The 14,588-nt window shown below is 43.5% G+C and overlaps 2 protein-coding genes across 5 annotated transcripts; one reads left to right on the forward strand and one right to left on the reverse strand.

Moving 5' to 3' along the window:
* Positions 1 to 429: 429 nt before the first annotated feature.
* On the reverse strand, positions 430 to 9,494 carry LOC143010085 (casein kinase I-like). 4 transcript variants are annotated; one of them, XM_076162261.1, is made up of 12 exons: positions 9,369 to 9,494; positions 5,768 to 6,885; positions 5,323 to 5,392; positions 4,971 to 5,119; positions 4,664 to 4,898; positions 4,415 to 4,500; positions 4,192 to 4,276; positions 3,571 to 3,719; positions 2,844 to 2,927; positions 2,158 to 2,259; positions 1,578 to 1,684; positions 430 to 1,428 (listed from the first exon to the last, which is right to left on the reverse strand). In XM_076162261.1, exons 2-12 carry the CDS (start codon positions 6,008 to 6,010, stop codon positions 1,374 to 1,376), a joined length of 1,365 nt encoding a protein of 454 aa, XP_076018376.1. In that variant the 5' UTR covers positions 6,011 to 6,885; positions 9,369 to 9,494; the 3' UTR covers positions 430 to 1,373. The 4 variants fall into 4 exon arrangements, with proteins under 4 accessions (XP_076018376.1, XP_076018377.1, XP_076018378.1 ...); XM_076162262.1 differs by lacking the exon at positions 9,369 to 9,494 and adding an exon at positions 9,180 to 9,265; XM_076162263.1 differs by lacking the exon at positions 9,369 to 9,494 and adding an exon at positions 9,155 to 9,223.
* A 2,416-nt stretch (positions 9,495 to 11,910) lies between these two features.
* Positions 11,911 to 14,541, forward strand: mrpl37 (mitochondrial ribosomal protein L37). Its single transcript, XM_076162388.1, has 8 exons — positions 11,911 to 12,399; positions 12,715 to 12,898; positions 13,012 to 13,127; positions 13,253 to 13,438; positions 13,548 to 13,702; positions 13,821 to 13,946; positions 14,028 to 14,102; positions 14,258 to 14,541. Exons 1-8 carry the CDS (start codon positions 12,033 to 12,035, stop codon positions 14,333 to 14,335), a joined length of 1,287 nt encoding a protein of 428 aa, XP_076018503.1. The 5' UTR covers positions 11,911 to 12,032; the 3' UTR covers positions 14,336 to 14,541.
* Positions 14,542 to 14,588: the final 47 nt, after the last annotated feature.

The raw sequence follows: 14,588 nt of genomic DNA on the forward strand, positions 1-14,588 counted from the left end.
AGCCAGCTTTCTGGACGAGCTCCAGAGGTCTGATGGCGGAAGCCGGGGCGCCAGCAAGGAGGGAGTTGCAGTAGTCCAGGCGGGAGATGACAAGAGCCTGGATCAGCACCTGCGCTGCCTTGTCGGTGAGGAAGGGACGAATCCTCCGGATGTTGTAGAGGAGGAATCTGCAGGAACGCGTCACCGAAGCGATGTTTGCCGAGAACATTAATGTATATTAATGTATTATTAATAATATTAATGTGTTTATTTATTTAGAATGTGTTTTTTTTCTCTGAAGGTTAAAAATAGCCTCAAAGCAACACGGGGATATAACTACTGTATTACTTAATACAGTTATTGTAAATGAGACCTTATCACTGACTGAATTTCAGACCTCTTTGCAGTGTTGCGAGTGTTTATGGTTCCTTTAAATAAAACACACTTCCCTTGTATTTGGTTGTTTTTTAATGGAGTTGTCTTGCTAACTTTCTATCCTCAAACCCAGAGAGAAAGAGGGAAAAAACAAAACAGAAAATCAAAAATACAAGTTATTACAAAATTAAAATTTGAGGAACACACTATTATAAGCTATAAAATAAACTTTTTAGCTTAAAGAAACGGTTGATTCTGGTGGTTGTGAGGTTTTCTTCTCAAGGTGACCGTGACTAAAAAATACCTCACCCTGATATTTTGCAGGAAAAAGAAAGAGCCACTGTGTCAAAAACATCCGACTGCATCTTATTGTCCATCACAGAGCTGTTAATGCTGAGCTCCAAGAAATGTGCAGAGTGCATCGTCCATGTGCATTGGATCTTTATTGTCTGGTCTCACGATCTTGCTGTTTTCTGTCCTTTTGCTGTTCTCCCTTTCTGGATCTTCTTCTGTCTCTACAGTCAATCCTACATGCACTCCTCTCAACCAGTCAGTGGGGAAAAAGGCAACTGTGCCACAAAACCAGCTGAATCCAGACAGACAGACAGACAATTAGCTTTGTCCTTTAAATGTGAATGTCAACCGTTTGTTTGTAGTCAGTTCAGTCCCACGGCAATTTGAGTCGAGGCCAGTTATGTTTCTAAGTCCAATCATATTGCATCCATGAATACATTAAGAGTCCATTGCTCACTTAAAGCTCAGAGGGGGGAAAAGCAAACGCACACAACAGTTTGCCCATGAGGTTCTGGTAGTCCAGTACAGGCCAGTAGATCAGGTAGTCAACACACTCTTGCCTGATAGTCCAGTCAGTTCAGCCAGCCCTTGGTGGACAACATGATCCTCCAAAAGCGTGGGTGGGGGTGACTGGAGGACTGAGGGGGGGACAGGGTGACGGGAGGACAGTATGTACGTGGTCCCAGCACGAGTAATGAAGCTAAACACTTCTGTTTATCTCATTTTCATTTGTGTCTCTGAAGAGCTTTCCTCTTCCTCCTCTTGAAGAAACAGCAGCACCTAAAACACACAAGACAAACAAGTTGTTGTGATTGTAAATACAAAAACCTTAAATTCTGAAGTGACCGGGAACAACACCTGGTGCATTGGTCAAGCTCTGAGATTGGTCCGACTGCTATTTCAGCAAAACCGTGTGTGTGAGTCCTTACTTTGTATCATCGGCCACTTCCACCTCAGCATTAGCTGTGATCGGTGCGTTGGATTGTCCTGCAGTGGGATCATCTGTGTTCAGCTCTCCATTAGTTGAACTCATCACCTGCAAGTGGGGCATGAGGGAAGAGGGGGGTGAATACAGATGTGTAGCTGTCCAATCGGGAAGGAACAATTACGCTTGTTTGCGTCAGCCGGTTTGACAAAACTGAAGGCCCGCAATCAGGCTTAGTCGGTATCATGACGCTGCTAAACAACAAAGTTTGTTAATGCTGCCCTTCTTAAAGCAGAGACGTGCGTGTAAAAGGGAACATGTCTGCAAAGATGAGTCTATAGAAACAAGATGGAATGGTAACATGTGCAACATACGTGTTTCACACCAGGGGAGCTTGTGTGTGTATTGTGCTATTTTTATTTTTTTTTTTAAAGTGCACCGAACCATTCATGTCAAATGTACTGTGTCCCTGAAGTGCTAAACACAACTGCTGCAGAGGCGCTGGGGTCATGCAGGCAGACAGACAAGTAGTCAGACAGCGAGGCACATGTGAAGCTGGCAGAGCTAACCCTTCCTCTGAGTACCTGAACAGACCCTCCCAGCCTATCAGCAGTGAGACGGCAACCCAGTAGCTCTTGATTGGTCACTGGAGTGGGCCGGGACTCACTGCCTTTCCCCTCTGCAGACTAGGGGATTCAAGTAGGCGAGCAAAGGAAAAACAAAGGGATGAGAAGAATGAAGTGGAGAAGGAAAAAGGTGGAGGTGAGGAGGAGTACGGAATGGAGAAGAGGGTTGAGGAGTTAGAGGAGGAGGAAAGCAGGTTAAGAGGGACAAAGGGCAGATGGTGAGTGGCAAAAGAGGGAACAGTGAGGGAACATGTGAGGTAGCAGGGAAGGAAGGTAAAGAGAATTACAAAGCAGTGAGAGAGAAAGAGAGAGGAAACAGTGACTTTAGTGGAGGTAATGCACAAAACACAGCGGCAGAGTTAATGGGTTGATAAGGGCAAACAACATGTTCCCTCATTCATAAACTCGAGACCCTATCATCAAGTCACCCTGTGGCACCTACTCCATCCGGACTGTCCACATGCTGTCTGACCTGATGACATAAGAAGCTCTGGCAGTGCTCCTCCTGTTCCTCCTCCGCTCTTTTGTGAGCAGATTCTGAGCCGAGTATTGGTTTCAAATATTCAGCACTGATTTATGAAAACACCACCAGTATGAGCATATTGTGCCTTTGTGTGTGTGTGTGTGTGTGTGTGTGCATATACCTGGTTTTTGATTGGCTGCGGTGCTTTCTCCCGGGTGCTGGTCTGAAGTGCAGTGTCACTAGCCACTGGACCAATGGGAGTAGGCTACACACACAGGAATAGGAGTCAATCAACCTGGGCTCAGAGACATTAGCTACTACATGTTTCCTCCCTAGAAGTATGTATGAAGTAACTATACAAACATTAACACTGACCCTGTATTAATCAAATCCTATTTCCATGTCTTACTTTGTGAAAGTAAACTCGTTCACATTATTATCCAATTACAGTATGTATCTTATCTTATCCCATCAGAGAGTCTAGGTTCTAGGTTTTATTTACCATAAGAATTGTAGCTACTTTTTGTATTTCAGACATTTCATGCTGGAAAAGTACAGTGCACTGGACTCACAGTTTGTTACCTGTCATTTTTTAATTGAGATATTTGTGAAGTGGCAAAACTAAACTTTTTTTACTATCTGAAAAACAAAATCAATGAGCTAGAGGTGGCTTAAACCTTAATAGAGCTGTGTAGGATTGGGTAATTAGACTGAATGTTAACAACAGTGATAACTAGTACTCGTAACTAAACTAAACTACTTATAACTTATTCCAAAAAGTATGGACGAATGCTTCAGGATGCACTTTTGACACAGCAGAAAAATCCTATAACAATGTACTGAAGGTAAGATGAGATGAACACTGCATGGATAAAAGCTCAATGACTCAACACACACTCCACACTAACCAGTGGCTTTCCAATCCAGTCATATTGGTAGTCAAAGATGTATCCGTTCCTGTCAAAGAGGTCTGTGAAGAGTTTCCTTAGATAATCATAGTCCGGCTTCTCAAAGAAGTCCAGCCGACGCACATAGCGCAGGTAAGTTGCCATTTGTTCTGCTCCATCCACAAGCGCGCGCACACACGCACACGCACACACACACACACACACACACACACACACACAGAGATAGAATATACATGAATCAAACACATACAGACAGACTCATACCTATGCACATTACAAGCGAGGGTTTTACAGTTATCATACAACATTGATCTATGTTCGTAAAAGTGCCTGTTTACATTTGACTGTATGTTGAACCTAGTTGTTGTCAGGACCCAAAGCCCAGTCCACTTTCATTTGTTGAGAGTCTGAGAATAAGCATCCTCTATTAACTCAATTTGTTGTAAATTTTAGAATAAATCTCAACATGTATTTCCTGATCTTGAGTTCATTAATGAGGCCAGTAAATGTTTTTGTTAAATGTTAAATTTAGATGCAGTTTAGATGCAGACAACATGGTGTGAAACAGGCACATATCTATCGGGACACCCTGGATTTGTCTGTGTGCATTCATATACAAACCTGGAAAGCTCTCACAGAGAACTTCTACTGGTGTGTCTCTCTTTGTGTCTCCTATCTTCTGGTAACGCTCTTTCAGGGTGTCGGCCTAGTAAAAGAGAAGAGGAGTTTATTCATCTTCTTCTAAACAGATAATGAATAGATAGGTCGGGATAGATTCATGAGCGTAATAAATGAAGGAAGGGGAGAAATGGACTGATGAGTGTTTGGCTGCGTGCCCCTTCACCTTGAGTCCTTGCCAGGGTAAGCTGCCTCGCAGGAAGTACATGAACATATGGCCGAGAGCTTCAAGGTCATCCCGCCGACTTTGCTCTGAAAATAATACACTACAGTCATATACAGTCACAGAATACACACAATAGATTCCTGAAACTGTGTATGTTTGTGGGTTTAAAGGGCTTACATTTGAATACTAACATAACTAATGACAAAACCATCGAGGCTTTACAACGGTATTTTTCTAAGTAGAGCTCACCTTTTCCTATGTGTGTATTGATGCTCATATAGCGAGCCGTTCCAGTTAGACTCTTGTGTTCTCTATAGGGGATGTGTTTCTTCGTCTCTGGGTCTATGTATTCTTTAGCCAGGCCAAAGTCTATGATATGGATGGTATGTTGCCGCTTGGAGCCAGGTCGGCCCACCAGGAAGTTCTCAGGCTTCACGTCTCGATAGATAAGACTCCTGCTGTGGACAAACTCCATACGAGTTATCTAAGGGAGACAAATAATAATTAACGTATAATCTCTCTGAATGCTGTGTAATGTGTGTTATGTGTGTCTTACCAGTTGTATGGCCATCATCAGTACAGTCTTCAGAGAGAAAGTCCTGTCACAGAGGTCAAACAAATCCTCCAGGCTTGGTCCCAGCAGCTCCAGAACCATAGCGTTGTATTTACCGCATGGTCCAAAATAAAACACCTGAGGTACCCCTTCTGTATGGACAAGAGAATGACAGATGGGATGAACATACAGAGGTATTCAAACATTACACATAAATCATTACTTCATTCATTCTGACAGGTAACAGTACTTCAGACAAACAAAAAAGCAAACCTTGACCCAAAACAAAATACATCTCGACATCAAGTGCAGTTGTTCAAATATGAGAATGGGGAACAAAGATTTAGTTTCCAACCTGTACATCCCAGCTGTTTGTAGAAGCGATACTCTAGGTGGAGCTGTGGCGCCCGTGACTTGATTGGCTCCTGTCATACATATATATACACATATCAAGATTAGACATGAAGTCATATTAGATGCCCTATGAGCTGATACATAAAGGGTTACATCTTTGTGTCTGCGTGCTGCATACTGATCTAATTATTAAAACACGCTCTGATTAGTCCAGAGTGATACTGTTGACTGTCAGAGGCCATCGGAGGTGATCTCTAGCACGCTCACATTGGACAACAACTCTACGGGACATTCCTGCAGACAGCATGCCAATTACACAATCACTAATGATTTATTGAGCCCATCATTTGAGAGACAAAGAACAAATCTATGAGGTATTATCTAAACAAATGAAAAAGTGTTGCATTTATATCAACGTTCAGTGTAGATAACAAAGCCAGTTTTACCAGTTTGATAGCCACATATTCATTGGTGTACAGGTTTTTGCCGAGTCGCAACTCTCCAAAGTTTCCGCAGCCAATCTTCTTTCCGACCCGGAAGTTCGGTCCGACCATCAGAACCCCGGAGTTAGAGCCGGAACTCCGGCTGCCGTGACCCGATCGGCTCCCCGTTTTCCCAGACATCCTCTTCCCTTCTTCAGTCTCCCCTTTACCTCCGCCTCCTCCTACTCCATGTTTGTCAAAGTCCATCAGTTTGTGATAGCCTGGTCTCTCCACGGTTAAGCCGATTCCATGCAACTTAAAGAATCACCAAGACAATTGTCTGCTGCCCTGACTATCAGATGTCAAAAGGTCAAGAATGGGCCAAACTCGTTCAACTAGACTTGGAGGTTCACTTGGGGAAAGAGGGTGGGGCTGTGGCAACGAGCCTGACAAAGAAATTTATTGGAGGAAAAATGGATCTCATAAAGGGCCAAAGTCAAGCTTGTGAGCACTCGAGTCTAGAGGCGAGGCTGAGTGAGCGCTGTGAGAACAAAAGTAATGAAGGCTACAGAAATGGAGCAAAACACTAAGGTCACTGCCAGCGGTTGGAAATGAGTTTTACTGTAGGATGGTTGTATGGATAATGGATGGCTATTGAACATCACATCAATGGGCAAATGGGAACCAAATTGATGATGGAACAAGAGGACACAACGACTAACCAATTTAAACCCCCTTGCTGGGGCCAGAAGTGGCAATGAAGGGAAGAAAAATGCAAACCAGATCTGTGACGATGTGTGAGTAGCTACCCGCATGTTAACATGTTGTATGCAGATGGACTAAGCTAGCGTCTGAGCCTGACCAGTCCACCATTTCAGAAGCCTGCTATTAGTACACATAACATACTCGTAAACAGCAACGTCCGTGCATGTTTAAGGGGGGGGGGGGTTAGTCTTACTGCAGTTCAGAATAGGACAGCAAACTTGTGGTGATTTTGCAAGAGAAAAACCCCTGTGCTCCTCTAAATACTGTCCCTGTTCACTTGTCCAAGGAAACAGAGGTTAGACAAGTGTAACTGCTTGGTCCAACAGAACAGTGGGTGAAGCTGAAGGGGAACAGTTGATGAGGTTTCAGTTGATCACCTGAAAGGCAAAGTGAGAAAGCATTAATGCCATAAAGCCTGTGAAATGCTGACATAACCGCAGAACATTATACTGTTGTTACAGCCTGGCCTGCACAGAATGGTTCACAGGTATCCATGTGCACCCTAGAGTCAGCTGTCCATACTAGCTGAGAGAGAGGGAGGAGGTCAATCACATTTCCCTGTTACCGTCTTCCTCTCTATTCCTCTCTTTTTGCTTTGAAAGTCTTTTATACTTGCAATCTGCAAATACTTGTTTTCTTCAGGCTTGAGAGATTGTGTGTGTGTGAAATAGTTTACTTTGTAATTGTAATGCAAATTTGCAAGTTGCACTGAAATAACATTGCAATAAAAGTAGAATGTGGGCTCTGAGCATTGCGATGACAGTGGAGTATTGGGGAGTATGGGCAGTGAGGGGAACGATGTCATGTGTTAGGGTATCATTTCAGGATAGACTAGGTTGGTCTGTCGATGCCATTATCCGATTCAACAGTGGCATTAGCGGATGCATCAAAGTGGCACGCCTCTCCTGAGCTGCTGGAAGAGGAGCCAGGGACACCGGTGTCACTACTGCAAGGCATCAGCTGACTCCCGCTGCTGCAAAGCTGCTCCGCATTGTGAGCCCTCCTCCAGCTCAGATTTGAACTCAGACAGTGCTGTGCTGCTCATGTTGAATACAGCCTGTGTATATTTTGGTCCGTCACAACACAATCTGTCTGTGCACAACTAGGCATTAAAACATAACAAGTATATTATGAAATTACATTAGTAATTTTTTTCTGCAGCAATACGATTCTAGAATCATTGCTCTAACGGATCCCAATTTGTAACAGAATCCATCTTTTCTCCCGCCCCTACACGACAGCACGAGTCTTTGCATTCCACATAATTACAATGGAGTGGGGAGGAAGTTAACAATCAAACTTTGTTCAGCTGCAGCAACCAATCAGAAACTACCAGGAGAGTGGGAGAATCCATGAGGTCTAAGCATTTATTTAAGACAACTTGACACATCACACATTTTCAAACGAGTAAATGTGTTCCTTGTATTCCTACTCATTGTTTATTACCTTACAGGTAGAGATTCTATTCAAGATTCTACTCATGTGATTTTTGTTTAGTTGTTAATCACACTAAGTAAGGACTAATCACAGTACTGTTCATGTATCCTGTGTAGCAGTGGGCATGAGAACAATGGCTGCTTCAGGCATGCTCCATCTAGTTAGTACTGTATGTTGTCTCTCAGTAGTGTCCCTCACATGCAGAAGCCAAAAAACATCTCCTTAGACAGGATCTGGATCTAGATCTGCATCTGGATTCACATTAGGTGTCCATCAGAACCTGGATAGCTACATTGGCTTAATGTAAGAATTGGAATAAGGAGTCAAGGTTCCGGTCTGAGCTGCAAATTGTTTTTGTCCTTCAACTAGGTTTACACTGAAGCGCTTATTTGAATGCGGTCCAATACATTCCTACGTGCTAAATCAAGAACATGTATCCTTCTGAAGGCCTTCAGGTTTATTATTTGAGGATAAAGACTAAACGTGATTCTGTAGCTGCAGACTGAGGGTGGTGACCTGAAGATAAGTTGCCAATATCAACATCTGGGGAAAAACACTTCTATTTACTTTCTATGTACTTCTATTTTGTCGTTTAATATGTGATGACCACTGCATTACTCATGGTAGTGAAACAGAGGATAGAGAGGGAATGAAAACACTGAGGAGAAAGGTTTGAGGTTTCAGGCAACAAGCACAACTTCCAAGTCTTCTCTGATATTAAATCGATGTTCATGATGTTCTATGGTGTCTTTTTGAAGAGCCTCTCCCACAGTTTCGTCTCCCGACACCTCTTTGTACCTGAAAGTTCAGGCTTTAACCCGTATGGTCAAGAAGAAACCGTCATCGTAGCGTAGTGAATCAAACGACCCAAAGAAGCAACAGAGTGCTAACCGAGCTACATTAGCCAATAACAATGCTCCAGTTTTAACACATTCACAGGATCCATTCACAATATTCATCTGCAAACCCATTCAACCCGTTATTTTACTCCGCGTCATCTCATCGCCATGTTCTTCTTGTTAACAAACGACTCATTCTTATGTTATAATCACGTCAAACCTGTCAGTTGAGCTAGCTAAACGCAGGAAGTTCGGCTATGCTTGACAACGTTAGCTTTATCAACACAACTTGGAATTAACATAACAACGTGACTAGTTGTATGCAATATAAAACTCACAACGACATTATCAATGTAATACAAATAGCTACCGTAATAATTCAAAGTTTAGCGTACTTCTTCTCCCGCTGCTATCTTACTCTAACTACCCTCAGTGGCTCTTGATAGATGCTACATGTTAGCCAGCATGCTAACTGGCCGGTTTTAGCTAACGTTGAAATTGTGCCCACACAGTCAGTCATTCATGGGAGCAGCTAATTCGGCACAAACAAAATGTGTGCAAAGTTGAAAGACGGCTTTACATACCTGAGTGCGTTTCCTTATAGCGCTATTTTTCTATCTTGGAATTAAAGTTCTTATTTCCCCCCTCTATCTCGTTTTTCTGCTCATCTCGTATTAAGTGGATGTTTGGCTAACAGCTGAAAAGCCTCACCAATGACCATAGCGTAATTTGCGTAAACTGGCTATGTGAACCACTGCCAACGCAAAAAATCTGTCGTAAACTTCCTTGAGGAATACGAACACAACATTCGTTCTTTCACCCTTTTTTTTCTTCGATAAGGACTTTCTCAAGTAATTGAATTGTGTGAATTTAACGCACTTTCGAACATTCTCAGTTTATATATTTTTTTTTCCTGGCTACTTGTATTGTATGGTTATTAAAGCACTTTGTTGTTGTTTTGCTTACGTTGGAAATGTACTGATACATTGTTAAGATGGCCAAAGATGACACAGAACTCTACGGTTAATCACCATTATAATGCAAGGTGTGTGATAGACTCTTACACCTTGCTGGCCTCATTTCAATCACTTGTGGTGTCAGATTTCCTGTTCATGCTGGTGTGTTATCTATCACTTTTCAAAACTTCAGCAAATGTGGGTATTTTTCACCATGCAACATACATAAACATTGGTGGTTGCGAAGTCATGTGGTCGCTGTTATCAAGCAGAAATGTGTTTTTCTTTTGTGTGATTTGTTTTTATCAGAATCTTCATCAGCTCAAAATATGCAGAGGTGTGCATCCTGTCTGAGCCTGAGGTAAGCAGCTTCTGAAAGTTGGCCTTTTAAGATTTGTATGCACATTTCAGAGCTCTGACTTCAGACAGATTACACTAAACATGAGGACAGAATTAGGGATGTTGTTCCAGGTTACAATCTTGCTTTCCTGGGGCCAAACAGAAGGTGAGACTTTTTAGCCTACACTACCCAATCTATTGTTTTTTGTATACTTCTTCTCAGCTTCTTATGTACATATCCTTGTCCTCCAGCTGCTGTAGCGGGCTGTGATGGAACTTCAGTGGTTTTTGATGGAGTCAACAAGGTTCTTTCAGCTGGAGAAGGCTTTAATCTGAGCTGTGAGTTCAAATGTCTGGGAGCCCATCACCTTGCACAGTTGTGGAGAGACAAAGGGCAAGAGGTAACTTAAAGTGTTTCTCATTCATTTTTTCAACCCCCAACAAACATGATTAAGATAGTTTTTTAAATGTCTCAAATGTGGTTCTTAAAAAAGTCTTAAATGATGATGCAACACATATGTTACTCCTCTGGTTAGGTTTCAGGATGATTAGGTTTCAGGATAACATATTTTGATGGTACATGCGAGAGCCTTGGTGCAGAAGTACTGTATATCATGTCACTTTTGACCTGGCCTTGTTTTTCTTCTTTTAGGACAGTCTATGCCTGGTCAACATAAGCTCAGCCCGACCCAATCTGACTGTGGTTCTACATATCCGTTCTGCTACGACGGCAGACACTGGTACTTACAGCTGTAAGACCCATCCGCCCAACACACTCAGCCACAAAGTCTCCATTGAAATATCAGGTACAGTGCAGATTTATTCTCAAGCAGTCTTTTCAGTAGCACTGGTAGCAGTTGCAGCTATTGTGATCGCTCTTTTCCCTGATTTAGATGACGTCAGTGTCGTCTCCTCAGTAGACGTCTCCACTCATCCAGCTAATCCTGCATATGCCCAGACAACATCCAAAATGCCTGGCAGTTGTGACAGCACCCACAAACAAACCACAACACCAAGTAAGATCTGACAACACCAGTAACACATCTTCTGTAGTACAGGATACAAAACCGTATGTAACATGTGTTTGACTGAACCTGAATATGCATCTTTTATTTGTCACGTAGCTTTGCTGGGTCAGACATGGTGTTGGATGCTGATGGGGAAAATCGCAGTCCTCCTTCTCACTTTGGTCTTTGTAGCAGTAAAACGCCAAAAAAGATGAAATTGAGGAGGACAGAAGAGGACGAGTATTCATCTACAGGATCATCACTCCTGTCAAATGTTTGGATATGTTTTGATTAGAATCTGGATTGCATAATACATAATATATCACTGAACTTAGATTTTTGTTTATTTTCCAAACTTTTTGAGCCTCATGCTTCTCTCCAAATAATAAATATCACTTCAATAAAAGATACAATAAATTGTCAATTCCCCAGCAAGCTAATGTCCTGCACCAACTGTTAAACTGTTTCAAAATGTAGATACATTTGTATTGCTAATGAGCTATTAAATACTCACTTTTTATTCATTAAAACACATTTTCCATGGGTTTTCTATCTTACACAACAGAGCCCAAGGCCAATGGATACTTTCTTGTATGCTTATGCATTTCATAATATGGGATACAAACATTGACAGCATCAAAAATAAAAAATAGAATGTCTCGTTGGGAAACCAGTCAGGATATATCGTCATTTAATCAATATCCGAGCTAAAACACGATTGATCTTTTGTCGGATTTACAGTCTAAGGCTACGCCATACTTCAGTCCAGTAGGTGGCAGTATTGCGCAAATAAGATGATTAACCAACTTCCACTAAAGAGGGAAGAAGAGAATTGACAGCAGACAGGCACACAACATGGCAGCGCGCAGCAGCTAGACTCAGACGCTTGTGTTTATGATCGCTGCTTTGATCTAGGAACTTCAGCTGACACTGAGCAGGAGGTGAGATGTTTCTAGAAAAGACCCGAAATTTAAAAACTATGGCCGTGTCATTGAAGTACCTGGTCCGGGTCTCGGCACATGGACGGGCCGGCGGTCTGCGGTCTCGCCGGCACTTCGGGCTCAGCTGCTGTCAGGCAGCCAAGGTCGTCCCTCGACCCAAACCGAGGGAGCGAGTGGAAATTCCGGGCCTGCAGGCGGTCACGTACGGGGAACGGATGCACTATGTTCCGGGGCTGGCAAAGCCCGTTTACCCTCCGTGGAAGAGAGACTCCGTGGACCCGCTGCAATACAGGTCCCCTCCTGCTGCAGAGATGCCGCTCTACAAGGAGACACCGTGCTACGTGTTCAACCAGAGGACCAAGCCACTGGAAGGTAAAAGACCACAGCTCTCCCCTCTGAAGACATGAGACACATCATGTCACACATATCATGGACACATGGTGGAGGACAGACAGTTGGAGGGGGGACACAGAGACCAATACAGGTTCCTGCTGCAGGCTGTCCTCATGATGGATGGCCTAGCATGTTCATGATACACACAGTATAAGAGTGTAGCTAGAATGTGACAACAACAAAACCCTAACCCTGGCTCCAGCCTTAACCCCTTCACCACTATAGTAGGTGGGGAAAAATGTTCCCTCACCCACCCTTTGTCTGTCTGTCTGTCTGTCTGTCTGTCTCTCTCAGGTGTGAGCCAGGCTCTGTGGCTGACCAAAAGCCAGCTGATCCAGGGCCTGCCCGCTCCGCTGCTCTCATCAGCAGAACACCCTGCCAATCAGATCCCAAACCAGGATCAGCGTGTCCAGGACGCCATCAGACACGCCCGCTTCTGGGACACAACACAGGAGAGACCAGGCAAAAGCAAGTACAGGTGAGAAGAGCTTGACCCTGACTTATCCTGACTGAGCCCAAAACAAAACACAGAGTATATCTGTTCATTCAAAGTAATTGTATTATTAAAGTGTGTGTGTGTGTGTCCCACAGCTACACTCTGCTCCACAACCTGCTCAATCTGTGTCGTAGTCTACAGTCCACTCACTCAGTGATTGGAAGGAGGATTCTTGCAGAGAAATACTCTTTGTGTGCTTCTTGGAAAAGAGGTATTATGCCCTCATGCATCAATGTAGCTGTGTTTAATGCTATCTGCTTTCTTTCTTTCTTCAAAAACAAGTGCCTTTAGCAGTTTATATTTACTGAACACTTTGTTTTCATTTCCACGTACCAGGTGATAACTTGTTCCAGGTCAGAGGTCAGAATGGTCTCCTGCAGAACTGCATGGATCCTCTCCCAGAATACGCTGGGAAACAGGAGATAGCCAGCACAGCAGATCACGTCCTTCAAACCTTCTATCCAGTCTCTCCTACCATTGACCTGCAGGAAATAAACGTGTACAAGGAGGAAAACTTCACAGGTGAAAAGAGGCCCAGTCAGCATTCAAAGGATGTTGCAGTGAAGCAGACGTGTTCTTTCGGTTGAGGAGTGTGTTCTGTGTCGTGTAACGTCTCTCACTCTCCCATCAGGTTTCAAGAGCAGCTACCCTTACCCTCACGCTCACACGCTTTACTTCCTAGACGGGGCCGATCCCCACTGTAAGCTTCGACCGGAGCAGTTCAGAGCCAAGATGATCATGTTCATGTTCGGCAACGCTCTGGCCCGTGCGCACACACTCTATGGGGTAAGAACACACTACAGCGCCAAACACTTGACTTAGGAACATGTAGACAAGCCACTGTCCCACATTGTGTGTATAATCTTAATATGGTTCTTTGTCTATCTTTGTGTGTGTGTGTCAGACCCAGGGTGTATTAGATCATCCCATTACAGTGCAGGCCGTGGGAACCAACGGTCGAGTTTTCAACTTTGCTCTTTTTCAACTCAACACCACTGATCTGTCTGGAGATGAAGGCGTCAAGAACCAGGTGGGATTGCTATATTACCAGAGCAATGAGACGTCTGTATCAGACATGTGTGTGTGGTCTTTAAATGTCTCTTTCTGGCAGGTATGGGTGGATGAAGACGCTGACCTTTACGAGTTTGCAAAAGTCCGACCATTCATTAAGAGGAAGGAAGTGAGGGTAAGACGGCGACTAGTCAAAGTGTGGTTGAATCTGTAGCATGCTAAGATGTTGAGTTAACACCGCACATGCAAGACAATGGAGCTGATTGATGGGAGGGAACGACTGGACCCAGCTACAGTGTGACTGATTGGTTGCTGTGTTTCTCCTTCTAGGTACCAGCTGGTCTGTCAGGATACAACCCCGAAACCTTCAGCAAGTTCCTGGCCCTGTATCTCCATGGAGCTGTCTAACTATACGTCAAGTGTAACTGCAAACAAAGGACAAACATGTTTTTGTGGCGTATGGAATGTTAGAATGTCAAATTTGAAGAGAGAATAAAGTTTTTTTGTAGAAAGTGTTTTACCTGTGTCCTTCACAAACCATGCACACCTCTGACACAGACAGACAGACAGACAGACAGACAGACAGACACACACACAGACGCACAGGCTCAGATTATAGATAAGATGCTCAGATACTCGAGGGATGAATGCAGAACCCAAG

Source organism: Genypterus blacodes, unplaced genomic scaffold (genome assembly GCF_046128005.1).
Source record: "Genypterus blacodes isolate CSIRO-AG114 ecotype Tasmania unplaced genomic scaffold, CSIRO-AGI_Gbla_v1 ptg000120l_1, whole genome shotgun sequence".
NCBI lineage: Eukaryota > Metazoa > Chordata > Actinopteri > Ophidiiformes > Ophidiidae > Genypterus > Genypterus blacodes.